This window comes from Herpailurus yagouaroundi, unplaced genomic scaffold (assembly GCF_014898765.1).
Source record: "Herpailurus yagouaroundi ecotype Mexico unplaced genomic scaffold, PumYag 161, whole genome shotgun sequence".
Lineage (NCBI taxonomy): Eukaryota > Metazoa > Chordata > Mammalia > Carnivora > Felidae > Herpailurus > Herpailurus yagouaroundi.
The window spans coordinates 24,643-39,236 of NW_024412402.1; the positions used below are offsets into that span (position 1 = coordinate 24,643).

Genomic DNA, 14,594 nt, shown 5'->3' on the forward strand with positions numbered 1-14,594 from the left:
TGTAATCCAGCCTCCTTGTGCTCTGTTCCAAGGTTTTGCTCCCCAATGAGTCTGGATTTCTGTTCCTTCCTACCTTGCTGTACAGCTTTTCCACTTGAACTTAAACTACTTGCATTCCCTTGTCAATATGAACTTTGTATTGTTCTTCAGATGCTCAACATCAGGTTCCCTGACCTAACAGATCGGCTCCTGGCATTTTCCGGCTGCTGCATTGCGTCTTTCTACCCCTTCTCCCCAACCCAAGCCTGGCAGTGTTACTCAATGTTTAACTTCACTGACAGCTGCAAACCAAGTTTTCAGTTTGCAATAGAAATGGTCCTTCTACCCCCACCACAAAAGAGGAAAGGATTTTATTACTGGTATTCTTTAAGGGATGCCTGGTCAAAATGATTTTAAAAATCAGCTTTTATTCAATTTTATTATTTTAAGATTATATTGCCTTTTGCCTACACTAGGGATCATTGATCCCACTGTACCATTTCCGGCATGTTATTTATCCATAAAATTAAGAGAGAAGATGCTACTGGTTTCTGACAAAAAAAGGAGAATGGCAGAGGCAAGAGTCCCCAACTTTTAAATGCAGCTTCTCAAAGCTCTGAACTATTTGCTCCTGGAAGGGAATCGGGCAGATTTGGGCAAAGTGGTCATATGATTTTTCTTCATCACCTGACATGATGATCATGTAACATCGTTTTAACAACAGTTCCACTTTATTATTATTATTTTACCTTTGAATAGATCACAGCCCAGACTTGTGACAATACTGTAGGCTTTAGAACCAGACAAGCTGTGGTTCATATTCTGATTTCTGAGTCACACTGTCTGGATTCTTTAACGTTTCTAAAACTCCATTTCCTTACCTGAAAATGGAGATCAAGAAACAACTCCACATGTTAGTCATGGGAGATGCAGTTAGACATTTTATTCTTTTCTCATACACACTGGATGCGCTATTGGTGTGTATATCCAAAACATACAAAGCAGTGACATGAGGCATATTCCCGTATGTCCAGATATACCTGTCTGAAAACTAACAATGGTGGCTACCATGTACATTTACTACTATGGAGCGGTTGCTGTTCTAAGCATTTTGCAGGGATCAGCTCATTGAAAAACAACTCTGAGGCAGACACACTTAGTATCTGAACCTTATAGGTTACAGAAATGGAGAAAAGTGAAGTTTAAAAAGTGGCTGCAGGTGTAAAGATGAGAACTCTATGAAGAGCATCAAGAAAGCACTGGGACGCTGCACTGTCGCCTAAGTGGAAAGCGGAGAACTAAGGGCTCACTTACCCTCCTTGGTTATCCCTTATTTCTAAGTGATGGGTTTGCCAGAGATAAAAATGTAAAATGAGGCAAAACCCTCATTATTCAATGTCATTTATCACCACCATCATCACCACCACCACCACCACCACCACCACCACCACCATCGTCATCATCCATATGCCAATGATTTAAAAAGTTAGAGATACTGGCTCTTTGTTCATCCCCTACACCATATAAAACCCAAGGAGCAAAATGTTATATTGTGCATTATTTATGCCAACTTTTTACTAAATATTTGCTTTTCTAATCATAAAAGGATCAAAATTATAACCCATGCTTCCTTCAATTTACCTAACTTTTACTTAGTATCCATATACCTGGGACATCTTGGCAGCCAAGTGCTGTAAAGGCTTTAATTTTCTCAATGCCAGTAATATGCCCATTAAAATCTCTAGCTTCCTCCTATACCTCCTTCTTTACAGAAGGTTTACTCCTCATTATGGCCTAATTTAGCTGAATCCTAACCCTGGAATTAGAGTCCATCACTGCACCATCTTCCCTAACGATAGGAAAGCATGGAATAATAACATGATCAAGAAAAGGACAGCCATCAATTTGGAAAGGAGAGTCTCACTAGGCAATAGCAGGCTTTGAATGCCCCCCTGTGGGGCACTCTCTCTAGGTCTTTCTTGGTATTCAGATTTACCTGGTTTCCTTTCACATTTCCAATATAAAAGTGGGTTCTACGGGGCGCCTGGGTGGCTCAGTCAATTGAGACTCCAACTTTGGCTCAGGTCATGATCTCACGGTTCGTGAGTTCAAGCCCCGCGTTGGGCTCTGTGCTGACAGCTCAGAGACTGGAGACTGCTTCGGATTCTATGTCTCCCTCTCTCTCTGACCCTCCCCCATTCATGTTCTGCCTGTCTCTGTCTCAAAGATAAATAAACATTAAAAAAAATTTTAAAAAGTCGATTCCACCATATTTTTCCTCATGGTATGATTATTCCAGAAAAATTCTACATGTACTTTAAGTCCAGCAAAAAGTCTTCTTAATTTTATGAAATCAGCAGGTATCTGGTCCTTTAAGAACTGTACCACCTTTGGAATTTTTTTTCAATAGTAATTAAAAAATGAGCAGATAGCTCATGGTACAAAAGAGCACTGTGTAAATTTTCTAGAAAATAAGCTGATCTGCTTATGATGATGAGAAATCTCAGACTAGGCATATAAGAGGATTTCTACTTTATATTCCTCCTAACACGTTTCTCACAATGTATGTTGTTTTATCTTATACAAGGCTAATATTCTTTCTTTATTTAGTCTTTCCCTCTGTGTGGCCATGACATCATCACTCTGGCTTCAGCACATAATGTTTTCCTTGTCTGAACCCTAAATTCAACCCATATAAACCTGAGGAGACATCAAAGCTGCCCTAGATACCTATTTAAGATACATACACATACTGGCATCAAAGACATGTTAAAAACACCAGGCCTTAAAATAATATCACTTTATAATTTATTGCTAAAATTTCCAAACAAGTTCAGTTTAAGAGAATTTGTGAACCAGGAATGTTTGCTTCTCTTTCTCTCTCTCTCTGATATAGATATATATAGATATATAAATCTATATCACACACACACACACACACACACAAAGATGGAAAGCCTATATATATATATACATATATATATATATACATATAACCATATATATGGTTATATATATGGTTATATATATGGTTTATATATATGGTTTATATATATGGTATATATATATATATATATATATATATATATATATATATATGGAAAAATTTGAGGCTCACACAGAATATTCCCATATTTTTTTCTGTGGGGTATCCTAGCTTATTTCAAGGTAAAGGAAACATGATGTTGTGAAATCTGTATTTTTAAACCTTCAAATTGTTGTGGTACCCTCAGAAGATATCACATACCTTCTTTTCTCAAAACCTTGACACTTCCATTTAAATCAAGGATTCCCTTGGTTTCTCAAAGGAGAATCTGTTTATCTGTTTATCATTTATCCGTATCTCATTTGGTTGTAAAAGCTTAGAGCCAAAATAACATGACTACTTTGGTTGGAGAAAGCTAACACAGCAAATCAGGGGTTCATAGAGGAAGGAGATTGGTGGTTGCTAAGATTAGTGCAGTAGAGCCCACAGCCTGGAGAAAGGCATGTGCTGGCAAATTCAGGCCAATCTGTTCTACCTTTTGGAAATCACTGAGTGTAACAGTGACAAGTCATTGTAGTGTCTCTCTGGTTTAAGATCAGACATTTGGCTATGTCTACCATACATTGTGTAACAATAAATTATAAGGAAGTTGAAGATAATTTATAAGAACTTCTGTACAAGGCAAATCCTGCACATATACCAAACACTGAAAATTCACCTTGCCAAAGAGACTCACTAAAATATTTAGCAGCAGCTACACATTATACATAATGGCACTAAAGAACACCTTTCTCCAAAGGAGAGACACCTTAATGAAAACACCCTCTGGGATAATAATATCAAACTACAATGTTTCTTTCCAAATCTTCTTATGTGCAGATCATGCTATGAAAAAAAAAAAAAGTAGCAGTCTAGATGGTTTAGTAAGGAAGAAAATAAAAGCCTACAGTTCACTACTGTTAATTATACTAAAAGTGCTTTCTGTCCTTTATATAAAAAAGCCATATACCCTGACATTGTGTAATCCACGTGAAATTCTATGTAAAGTTACAGAATTATTCATTAGGTAGATATGATTCTGAATTGTTCAAGATAGCAGTTTTTAGTAAGAAAATAGTAAGGAGTTCACCAAATCAGACCAAAAAATGGTGACCCATTTTCAAAGCTCTTCCTTTATTTAGCTTGGAAGATTAAGATGCTTCCACTAAAAACCACTGGTCATTTGGTAATAGCTAGAACATTCCTAAGTATCCCTTTAGAATTAGAGGGTTATTTGACAATGCACTGCCAAATACCGATTAATCATCATATAACTGATAATGCAATGCATATTTTAACGTAACTTATTTCTTACTGTCAAAATACAATACTTAGTTTATATTGGAATCCTGTTCTCTAAGAAAGACTAATTATGATGCTGTGCAAAGTTGCCTAGAATTCAGCACTTAAATTCTGTAATAATAATGAATGTAGAGAACTAGATCTGTAGAATTTTTCCTTACTGAGCAATATTATGATTTGGTTACCTATAGTATGTCAATACTATGAATTGACTCATAATGGAAGTTCACTCATTAAACAGAAATACCTGTTACTTGGTATAAAATTTCTAAATTAAAGAGATTTCCATCATTTACTATCAAGTTTAAGTACCAAAAGAAAATTATACCCATGCAATTTAATTTACTATTAAAAAGTACTTGGGGGCGCCTGGGTGGCGCAGTCAGTTAAGCGTCCGACTTCAGCCAGGTCACGATCTGCGGTCTGTGAGTTCGAGCCCCGCGTCAGGCTCTGGGCTGATGGCTCAGAGCCTGGAGCCTGTTTCCAATTCTGTGTCTCCCTCTCTCCCTGCCCCTCCCCTGTTCATGCTCTGTCTCTCTCTGTCTCAAAAATAAATAAACGTTGAAAAAAAAAATTAAAAATAAATAAAAATAAAAAATAAAAAGTACTTGTGTACAAGCAATTAAACCCAAATACCTTGTAAATATCCAAAAATCCACACTGGTGGTCAAATCTGGTATACAGTTCATTCAGCATGCTGATCACCTGCATGGGGGTACACTGGGCACAGATGGCTGTGAAGCCAACAATGTCTGAAAAGAGCATGGTGACATCATCAAACTTTCTGGCCTGCACCTGCTGTCCTTGCCACAGCTGCTGAGCTACATCACCAGGGAAAATCGAATACAGAAGATCCACTGTTTTCTTTTTCTCTTCTTCCAGGGCCTGGTGAGTTCTTTCCAAGGTCGCCTTTAGTTTATCCATCCTCTTCTTCAAGCCATCTTGGGCCTTGGCCTGCTCGCCAACCAGAATGACATCTCGGGTGGCATCATGGATAGGGATGTCTGAGAGATGCAGCCCTCGGCCCATGAGTTCATCCAACTTGTCCACACATGGAGAGCCCAAGAATAAGATGGAATTTGACTCTGGAACATGGATCATCTGTCCCTTGACTTCCATCACCTGCAAAATTAACATGAAATTTTCATCAGCGCTCTTCATACAAGTAGGTTCACAAAAAAGTTTAGTTATGACGCTGATGAAGAGGAGGAACATGAAATGTGCTAGGAGCTATGCTGAATTTCTGCATTCATATGAGCATATTTAAATATGGTTTGCAGCCAGCGTAAAAATTCATGGTTCTAAACAGAAATCTTTGTTATTATCTCCCACTCTGCCACTCTCCAAAGACAATGGTGAGATGAAGAGTGAGATCAATGAGAAATGAAGCAGGAAAACATTTTTTATTCAAGATGAAATTACATTCAGGCACATCATGAAACGGGCTCAGGAGTCAGTTCAAAACTTTTCAACCTGCTTAATAATAAAATTAGGATAAATCTATCTGTCAAAATAACTACATTCAATTGTCATTAAAATAAGACTCAGGAAAAAGTCCAGAAGATTTAAATAAATCAAAAGTATTGTTTAGCCTTACGTAAGTCATTTTTCAAACAGTTTGTAGACCTTTGAGTATGTAGTGGTTCTTGCACTGACTGGATTAGGGAATAATCCACTTGATCTTAAAAATAAAAATTTAGGGGAACCTGGATGGCTCAGTCAGTTAAGCCTATGACTCTTCATTTCAGCTCAGGTCATGATCTCACAGTCCTGAAATCAAGCCCAGCATGGAGGCTCTGTCCTGACAGCATAGAGCCTGCTTGGGATTCTCTCTCATTCTTTCTCTCTCTCTCTCTCTCTCTGCCCTTCCCTGCTCAGGTGAGCACACTGTCTCTCTCAAAATAACTAAATAAACATTTTTTAAAAAACAGAAATTTATACTAGATATGATTAAGTCACTATTACTAGGAAGTAACTATCACTCAACTAGCATGTTCAACATAGGCTAAAAATAAACCCCGCAAATCAGAATAGCACTAATGGAACGCATCTAATAAGATAAAGAATCTGAAGAAATAGTACTTTAAATCCATCCCTCCTTTCTGTGCTCTTGGACTGGAGAAGCTGGGGAATGGACATTTGATGTTTCCCATCAGTGAACACAAGTTTATGCTATCTCTGCTCCGCGCCCCACAGAACACTGCAAGGAAAGGAGCAGAGGCAGGAAAGGAAGTAGACATAGGAGGCGGCAATATGCATATAGTTATTTGGGTCAGAATAAGGTTTCTGATCACACCTGGAGAGGAAAGGGGCTGTAATGACCTAGAAAGAACAGCATACTAGTTGGCCAGCAGAGACCGCCCATCCTGTGTCACCTTCCATGGCCCCATGGAATGTGCTCAATAAATGTATCTTCCATTACTCTTCATAGCATGAAGTAGTTAGGCTGGTGGATGAAACTAGAGGCAGAGAACAAATATGTGGTAGGCCTGCAGCTATGTCTTACTTTGCTCCCCCTGTGCCATTCATCAAGATCTAGTATGGGGAAGGAGATACAATTGAGTCCATGCTTGATGCTGTACTTTTCACGAAATCAAACGTTGGCTTTATCTTGTGTAAAATTTCTGCTAGTGCTCAGTATTTCATCCTTTTAAGCATAATCCTCTCATTTACTCACTGATATATATGTTGTTTTCTACTTACTCGAACTGGGTGATAAGCATAAAAGGGTAAAGGAAGATCCCCCTTCTCCAAGTTATCACAGTATGGTGGAGGGGACTGGAGAACAGCATGAAGAAGACACTTCTAGCTCCCTCATGCAACATGGGCTCTCAAAAGACTGCAGACTGTGGTTTGAGTACAGAGAAAATAATTGTTCTGAGAAGTATTTCCAGGTTGTTTATACCTGCTTATACTAAAATTTATTTTTTAATTTTTTAATGTTTATTTATTTTTGAGACAGAGACAGAGCACAAGCAGCGGAGGGGCAGAGAGAGAGGGAAACACAGAATTTGAAGCAGCTCCAGGCTCCGAGTCGAAAGCACAGAGCCCAATGTGGTGCTCAAACTCACGAACCACAAGATCATGACCTAAGCCAAAGTCGGACGCTCCACCAACTGAACCACCCAGGTGCTCCCTCAAATTATACTGAAGTTTAAATGAAAGAGCATGAGGTATAAGAAAAATAAACTTTTAAATCTGTCAGATTTCAGAAATTGGTAAGCATAATAAAAAGGAGTATTGGATGGGGCAAAAGGTTAAAGTCATCCTTTTAGAAATCTTGGTGGTCAGGTTCTGTTAAACTACCTGGGTCATTTTTATTTTAATGCACAGATATCTCTGTACTAATATTTACCAGTCTAACCAAGAAGTGATTGAAAACTGAGTAGCTCATGTAACTGCACACTACACATTTCTGTATTTCCGCATATCCTGAATGTGGACTAACCAATGCTCCCATGAGACTCAAGTCTAGGAAGACAATCATTGGTATCAGGCTTACAGCATGGTTAAGAAAGAAGAATTTGGAAACAATCAGACCTGGATTTGAATTCCAGTTCTCTCGACATTTAAATGGGCCAATTTAAGTTATTTATACTTTCAAAGCTTTGGTTTCTTTATGTCTAAGATAGAGATGAAATGATAATTATGTTGATGAGGATGAGCCTGTAGCTAACTCAACACATCTGCTGAGTGCTTGCCATCAGCTAGGTACCATGCTGAGTACTTAATCTACATGTTGTTAAATTTTACTGTACCCTATTACTGTTCTCTCTTTTTTTTTTTTTTTTTTTACAGATTTAGGGAGCTTGGAGGCTTTCTAACAACACACAGGCTAATAAACAGCAAAGTCAGCATTTTAAACCCAGAGGACATGCTCTAAGTCACTGAAGAAGCATGATGGGTAAGGATGTTGGGCAAGGCCAGAAGGGACAATAATAATTCTACATGTAAACCAATGTGATGGCAAAGTAACCTTATTGAGATATTCACAATAGGCATGAGAAAAGATAGAAGTTGTTGCTCTTGATATAGATGAAACAGTTACTTGTATGCCTATCCACTGATAGCAGGGTATTAAACATTACTTCTATATGTGATTTCATCTTTAGGATATAACTTATGGATGCACGGACAAAATGACATGTCCTTGGTGTCCACAGAGGTCTTTGTTCTCACAGCATAACATTCACTTCGAAGGATTAGACCCAGAAGGAAAAAAAAAAAAGTAGGAAACAAATGGCCAGCCTGAAAAACTTCTGTATCTTCACAAGAGTTGAGATTCTCCCTCTCTCAAGCCCCCTCCTGAGGCACTGCCCAGCTGGAGCCACCAGCAAGAAGGATCTTGCCACAAGGGCCCAGTCAGGAAGTATTCATATCCCACATGAATGAAAAAAACCTCTTTTGCATGAAGACACCAGGACATCTCTCCTCTGGGAGCTGGTTCTTCTCCCTTAAGCAGCATTAACAAGGCCTAGTGGGAACCCTGGAAGCATAAAATAAACTCAACAGATGAAAATAGGACCATGTGAGCTCTGAAAATCACACTGTCATTGCAACTACTATCTACAAAAGTAGGCCAGGACCTGTATGCCAAACCTAAACACAGTGACTGCTTGTTAAAATTTTTAAAAAATTAAATAGGATCTGGTGTCTTGTAACATAATAGCCAAACTATCCAGGACATAATAGGACGCCAAGCATCATAATAAGAACCAGGAAAATCACATCTTGAATGAGAAAAGGCTATGAGTTGATGCCAACACTGAAATGAATCAGATATGGGAATTATCTGTCAAGAATCTTAAAGAACCCATCGTAAAATGTTTCAACAAGAAATTATAAATTCTTTTGAAAGGAATAAAAAATTGGAAAATCTTAGTAAGGCAACAGAAGATATAAAAACAACCAAAGTTGATTATAGAGCTGAAAAATGCACCAAAAAATAGAAAATTTGCTGGGTGGGCTCAAAAAGATGACACAGGAGGGAATCAGTGAATTTGAGAATAGTTCAAGAGAATTTACTCAACCTGAACAGAGAGAAAATAGACTAAAAAATAAAATAAAATGAACAGAGCTATAAGGACCTGCAGAACAACAACAACAACGACAACAATGACGACGACAATATCCGACCTTTTTATCATGGCAGTTCCAGGAGGAAAGGAGAAAGAACAGGAATGAAAAAGCATCTGGAAAAATAATGGCTGAAAATGTCTCAAATTTGACTAACAATATAAATCCACAGGTTCGACAAACTATGTGAGCCTCAAATAGGATAAACACAAAGAAACCCACTGTAAGACACACCTTAATTAAACTTCTAAAAACTAAGTTCAAAGAAAAGATCTTGAAAGTATCCCTAATGAAAGGATGCATGACTTACAGGTAATGCTAATTTGCATGGAAGTTTGTTTCTCATCTGAAACTATGGAGGCCAGGGGAAAGTAGCACAGTTGTTTAAATATCAAAAGAAAAGACTTGTCCACTGAATTCTCTATCTGGGGAAACTATTCTTGAAGAATGAAGGGAAAGTAAAGACTTCTGCAGCTAAAGAGACACTAAAAGTCTGTGTCCTAACAGACCTACCCTTAAAGTCTGGGCAAAGAAAAATTTTCAAACAGAAAGATACTAAGAGAAGGAATCTTAGAGTATCAGGAAGGGGGAAAAAAAAGACAACCGAAAACTAGGAATATGGGTTCTTACCACAGAGTATCTTTCTCCTGAGTTGTCTAAATTAGATATAATGATTGAAACAAAAATTATACCACCATCTGCTCTCATCCCAAGTGTGCTTATAAGGGAGAAGCAGAGGGAGATTATGTGTGAACACACGTGCGGGCACGCACATAACGATGTGGAGGAAGAGACACAGTGGAGTGATGTAACGATAAGCCAAGAAACACCAAGGTGTGCCAATAGCCACCGGAAGCCAGCAGAGTCAAAGAACAGGTTCTCCTCCAGACCCTCTGCAGAGTCCACGGCCCTATCCACACTTCTGGTGCAGTTCTGGGGTGATGGTGCGGTTCAGAGCTGACAGTCAAGAAAGAGTTCTTGAAAACATCTTTGGTGCAAAAAGGTGATTTTATTAACGCATGGGGACAGGACCTGTGGGCAGAAAGAGCTGCACTGGGGTTGCGAAGAGTGACTGATTATATACCTTCAGGTTCAAAGGGGATTAGGGACAGTTTAAGTCTCTAAGGAATTTTGGAAGCAAGGTTTCCAGGACCTTGATGGGCTAGGTGCTATTAGGAAAACTCCATTTATTACCATTTAGTAAAACCGCAGTCATGAGACCCTTCAGATGTATATCAGCAGCCATATGTTGAAGTATGATTGCCAACATATACTTGGGGGTTAAAGATAAAGGAGGTTTGCAAAGGAATTTTTAAGTAAGGAGACTCACAGGATCCGGGGAGGCGGGGGGGGGGGGGTAGGGGGGGATAATGTTAAGCCAAGATTCCCTTTTGCCCCAGCACAGTGTCATCATTGAGGTAGCTAAGCTCCTAGAGGGAGGTCACTCTGCCTGTTTCAAGGACTTGTCAATGGGCTGCAGGCAGTAAGGGAATTTAATTTTTCGTTTGTCTTAAGTTCCCACATCACCATGGCAAACACTTAAACCCCCTTACATCTTGATGAGGGTGATATTAGGGCTCCAGGAAATGGAGTCTATAGGTTTCTGCAGATTGGAGTATGGATAAGATTGTCTTTTTCTTGCAGTTTACTAAGTTATCTGTAAACTGAAGGAGACTCCTATCCTGCATGACTGTGATCTCTATCAGTAAACCATTTATTTTCTTTCCTTTCCTTTGTTCTTGGGCAGCCAGGAGTGTCCGAGGAATAGCACCCAAATCCCACCTGCGGGTGCGGGATGCTATTAGCCTGTACTTTGCCCTCAGCTTGCCTTATGCTCCCTCATCGCTTTGATTTTAAATTCTGACCTTCAGGACTGTGTAAGAATAAGTTTCTGTTGTTTTACATCACCAAATTTGTAGTAATTTGTTACAACAGCCGTACAGATTCAAAGAGCAAAGTGAGCAAATAAGACCTTACTGACACATATGGGAAGACCCACCCAACAGGAGCATGTACATAATTTTTTCAAGATCTCATGGAACATACACTAAGTCAGACCATATCCTGGGCTGCAAAAAGAAAAACCAACCCAAAAAATGTTTTAACTTGGAATTATATACAATGTGTTCTAAATGGAATAAAACTAGACATCAATCACCATAAAACGTATTCATAACAGCCAAAACTGAAAAGAGTCCAGATGCATTGCAATGGATGAATGATAAAACCTAAAGAAGAATACTATCTAGTAAAATAAAGATGACTCTACTCGCATAAGCCAAATTTTGGATTAATCTGTAAGGAACTCCACTAAGTGAAAAAAAAATTCTCATTTAATAAAATAGAGTGCTTGCTTTCCTGTTTGCTTATTTCTTTTTATCATTCACCTGTTTGTGTTTTGATTCTTAGACTATAATTATCCAAAGGAATAAAGTGTTTTGAAATAAAAACTGTTATCTCCCAGAGAGCTATTGGTTTTTTTGTAATTCTAACCTACTCTCTGTATTTGTAACAGCTACAATTTTTAAAAACTGTAAATTTTGTTTTGCTTTTCTCTGGCAAGAATCCTTCATTAAATATTCTTATTTAAAGAGGCAATACGAAAATTCTTAAGTGAAATACACTAATATAGTTTACAAAAATTAAAAGAATTCTTATTTATTCATCTGTTTTATAAGTATTTACTTAGTATATATGACCTATCATTGCTTTGCTATGCACTTTAAATATGTAGGAATTTAAGCAGAACATCTTTGCATTTTTAAAGAACTAAACAAATTCAATAGTCAAGTGGATGTATCTGGGGGAATATTAACATCTAAGGCTAATTATGATACTTATTCTGTACAATGAAATGTTGCCTTTGTTGAAATGAGATACAAAAAAATTCATACTGTTTATTGATGAAATCAGCAACCCCCACCCCCCCAAAAAAACACATAACCCCCATACATTTCATCTTAGAAGAGAAATGCTTAGCATAGAAATGCTTGCTTCCCTCCTGCTTCGTGTATTTGTATTTACTTCATTGTTATTCTTCAAACCTCAAAACTTCATTCTAAAAATGGATTCAGGTTTTGTTTTGGTAGATAAGCTGGTAAACCACATAATGAAGTCATTTAATGTTCCACGATTAGATGCCACTTTGCTTTTTAAGTCACAGCAGGATTCATATAATATTTAAAGGAAATAGTTTTATGCTTCATAGTTGAAAGAAGTGTATCAGCAAACATTTCATATTCTGTTGTGAAAATTTTCCAAATGTGAAAGGCTTATGTTTTGCTTTTAGATTCTTTATTCATTTTTTTATTGAAAATTTCACACAATGTGGGGAATATTAAAGTGATACATGGTGTTTAATACTTTGCACCCAGAGATGGCTCTTTTTTTCCCCAAAAGAGTGCAAACGATTGTATTTTTCATCACATTCACACCAGCAGCAAATCACACACATTTAAGGAATCGCACTAAAAAGTCTGCCTTGCTTTACCACCCACAGTTAGCCTGCACCTCTGGGACACCTCTGTCCCCACACTGCCACTCACATGTCCCATGGGAGATTTTGGTTACATTTCTATATAAAGAGTTCAGAAAGCTATAGTAAATTTTTGGAACCACCACTAAAAGATTCTGCAAGGAAAGGAAATTCTGCACTCTCTTCAAGGAAATATTATAAAAAATAACCCTGCACAAAGCACTAACTCATTGTTATACAAGGATGAAGGAAAAGCTTCCTCATAGTAACAGAGTACAAAATAAGAATTTGGATTATAAAAAATACTGGCCATTTTGACCCAGCCAATTTATCATGAGAATATTCTGACAAGGCCTCAAAACAAAACAAAAACCCTAACTTCCAATTACCCAATTCTATGTTATTATGTGTGTGTTGTGTGTGTGGGCATGTGTGCATTTTTGTTAAAATATTTGTTCTCCCATAACTCTTCATTTCATTTCTGTGAGTCAGGGGTCGGATGGATGATTAACAGTGGCTGTTTATTTTTAGTAATAAAAACAGCATTTTGCACTTTGACTCGATTGCATTAAACATTTAAAAGAAATAACTAGGGTTTGTGCTTAGACTCAGGTTGGCAAAACCTGATGCTACATACTGAGAATCCAAGCCATTGGAAATCCAAGCAGAATTAAGGGCACTGGCATGCATAAGGAATTTTCTAATGAGATCAGAGGGCATTTGCTCAGTCTAGGGGATATACCATGGATAAACAAATATGGACAGCTGCAGAATCTAGCTTTTATATAGAAGATTCAAACTTTTATACAGAGGATTCTTACCCAGGAGATCTTTCTCTAATGATGAAAACAGCATGACCAAAGAACTAAATTTTAAATTTTACTTGATTTTCATTAATTTCAACTAAAATGCACAGAACCACATAATGGCTACTCACTAAGATATCAGACAGCATGGTGCTCATGTAAAGTTTATGGCTCTAATATTCAATCCATCATTTCATCTAGATATCATTTTCCACTTGTTTGTAGGTAAGAAATGAATTAGTATTGGGGTCACGGAGATGTTTTTGCTTTTAACAATATCACATAAAAGGTTTGAGAAAGCATTATGATCTGCCTTTCAGGAGCTTATATTCTATTATATTCTAATTCTAACAGAGGAAATATATATATATATATATATATATATATATATCCTAAAAAGGAAAGAAAGGGGAAAGAATGGGCAGGTTAAGAAGGGCTGAGGGACCCTCCTGCTGCAGAGCAAACATACTGCTGAGGCAATGGTGATCTCTTAAGAGGTAGGAGAGGTTTCCAAGGACACTCTCTTATACACATACCAGAAAATGCAACAACCAAATCAAAACAAAGAAAACAAATAGGCAAACAACAAGTGAAACGCTGAGCTGGATCCCTGACAGGGACAGAGAGAAGCTAGGCTGCCCTGACCAATGTTCTTTCCATACACAATGCGGAGGGATGGATCAAAGGAGTGATAGCTTTGAAACTATAAATGATGTGAGTTTAGAGCCTAGTTGCACCACTTAACTGGCTGATTAACCACAGACAGATCACACGGCCCCTCAGGGTGATAGCAACCTCATCTGTAAGACTGGAATAGTAACGATTCTAATGCAAGAGCATTAGGATTAAATTTAAATGAGGTAATATACATAAAAAGCCGAGACTAGTACCCACGTACGCATGCACTCATTATTATTATATTATTGTTACT

The 14,594-nt window shown here is 37.8% G+C and overlaps 1 protein-coding gene across 1 annotated transcript in view; it reads right to left on the reverse strand.

Moving 5' to 3' along the window:
• Positions 1-14,594, reverse strand: part of GUCY1A2 (guanylate cyclase 1 soluble subunit alpha 2) — a 195,969-nt gene that overhangs the window by 23,097 nt on the left and 158,278 nt on the right. The window contains exon 6 of the mRNA XM_040482834.1: positions 4,943-5,428. Within this exon, the coding sequence (XP_040338768.1) occupies positions 4,943-5,428 (486 nt within the window). The remainder of the gene's footprint in view (positions 1-4,942; positions 5,429-14,594) is intronic.